General features: G+C 39.1%; 1 protein-coding gene across 1 annotated transcript in view; it reads left to right on the forward strand.

Annotated features, from left to right (window-relative positions):
* Nucleotides 1-369, forward strand: part of LOC107089584 (arf-GAP with SH3 domain, ANK repeat and PH domain-containing protein 2-like) — a 77,322-nt gene extending 76,953 nt beyond the window's left edge. Inside the window, exon 26 of the mRNA XM_015382468.1 lies at nt 196-369. Coding sequence (XP_015237954.1) covers nt 196-270 — 75 coding nt within the window. The 3' untranslated portion in view covers nt 271-369. The remainder of the gene's footprint in view (nt 1-195) is intronic.
* The last annotated feature ends 769 nt before the right edge of the window (nt 370-1,138 follow it).

The raw sequence follows: 1,138 nt of genomic DNA on the forward strand, positions 1-1,138 counted from the left end.
TGCATCCCTAGTAACTATAATTAATTACTTTTTCAAAGTAACGTGCCCACCACTGGTAATAAACATTAATACTTTCTACGCCTCTGGTATCAGCTCTATTTGCCTGCAGGTTTTTCTTCACTCTATGTTCATAAGTTGCTTGTTTTGCGTTTTCTGCTTGATTTTCACTGCGTTTTCACTTCCTCTTCGTTTCAGATCGGTTACATTGAAGGAGAACCGGACAGAAGGGGAGCATTTCCAGTCACCTTTGTTCACTTTATCACCGAGTGACTGATCAGTACTATGGAGAGCTCCCATCCTCCACCAGCAGTCTGACTGGATAAGGCCCGAACAGTAACTGGATCGCTGATCAAACCCAGAGGCTTACGGTCGGACCTGTGGTGAAATATCCATAACTTCTTAGCTGGTTTAACACAGTGGACTGAAAACTGCAACTGTTTAAACCTTTAAATTATGTTTGTGCCTGAGAAGATTATTTTGAATCAAATTGAGTCCTTTTGAATATATTTTTAGGAAATGTTTGAGTTGTGGAGCTTTAACAAAGAGGGAGACAGGAACGCTGTCTAGACATATGTTGCCTGTAAATAGATTTAGAAGCTTTATATGTTTGCTGACGTGCAGTATGCAGAGGAACTAACGGGAATCAGAATTAAGAGCAATGAGCCGTTGATGCTTATTGGAGCAAAACGCCTCCAAAACGTCCGACTGTTCCTGTAGTTTTATTCCAGTAGAGGGAATCTTTTGCTGAAATTTGGTGCCAAAATTTGGTCAATTTGTTAAAACTACACAGAACTGAAGAATGGGAGAGTTTTCAGAAAGCAGACAACGGCAGGAAAATGTTCCCTAACAGCCAATCACACGGCCCGATGAAAAGGACTTTTGTTTTTTTTCTTTTGCTGGCGGGATTGAAGCCGTGTTCATGCTTCCAATTTAAGAAAACAAAAAACTCTGAAATGTTTTTTTAATGTTTCATTACGTAAAAAGGGTCAGGAAGTTGAAATCTGCAACGACTGTTAGATTTTATTATATTCTTTCTGCAATAAAGACACTTTGAAATGATTGAGGATTCTGTCTTCTTTACAGTGTTCTGTTATACTAAGTTGACACATTTGAACCTCCCCAGAGTTATTCCAGTTAA

The sequence above is a fragment of the Cyprinodon variegatus genome, unplaced genomic scaffold (assembly GCF_000732505.1).
Source record: "Cyprinodon variegatus isolate N-32 unplaced genomic scaffold, C_variegatus-1.0 Scaffold257, whole genome shotgun sequence".
Classification (NCBI taxonomy): Eukaryota; Metazoa; Chordata; class Actinopteri; order Cyprinodontiformes; family Cyprinodontidae; genus Cyprinodon; species Cyprinodon variegatus.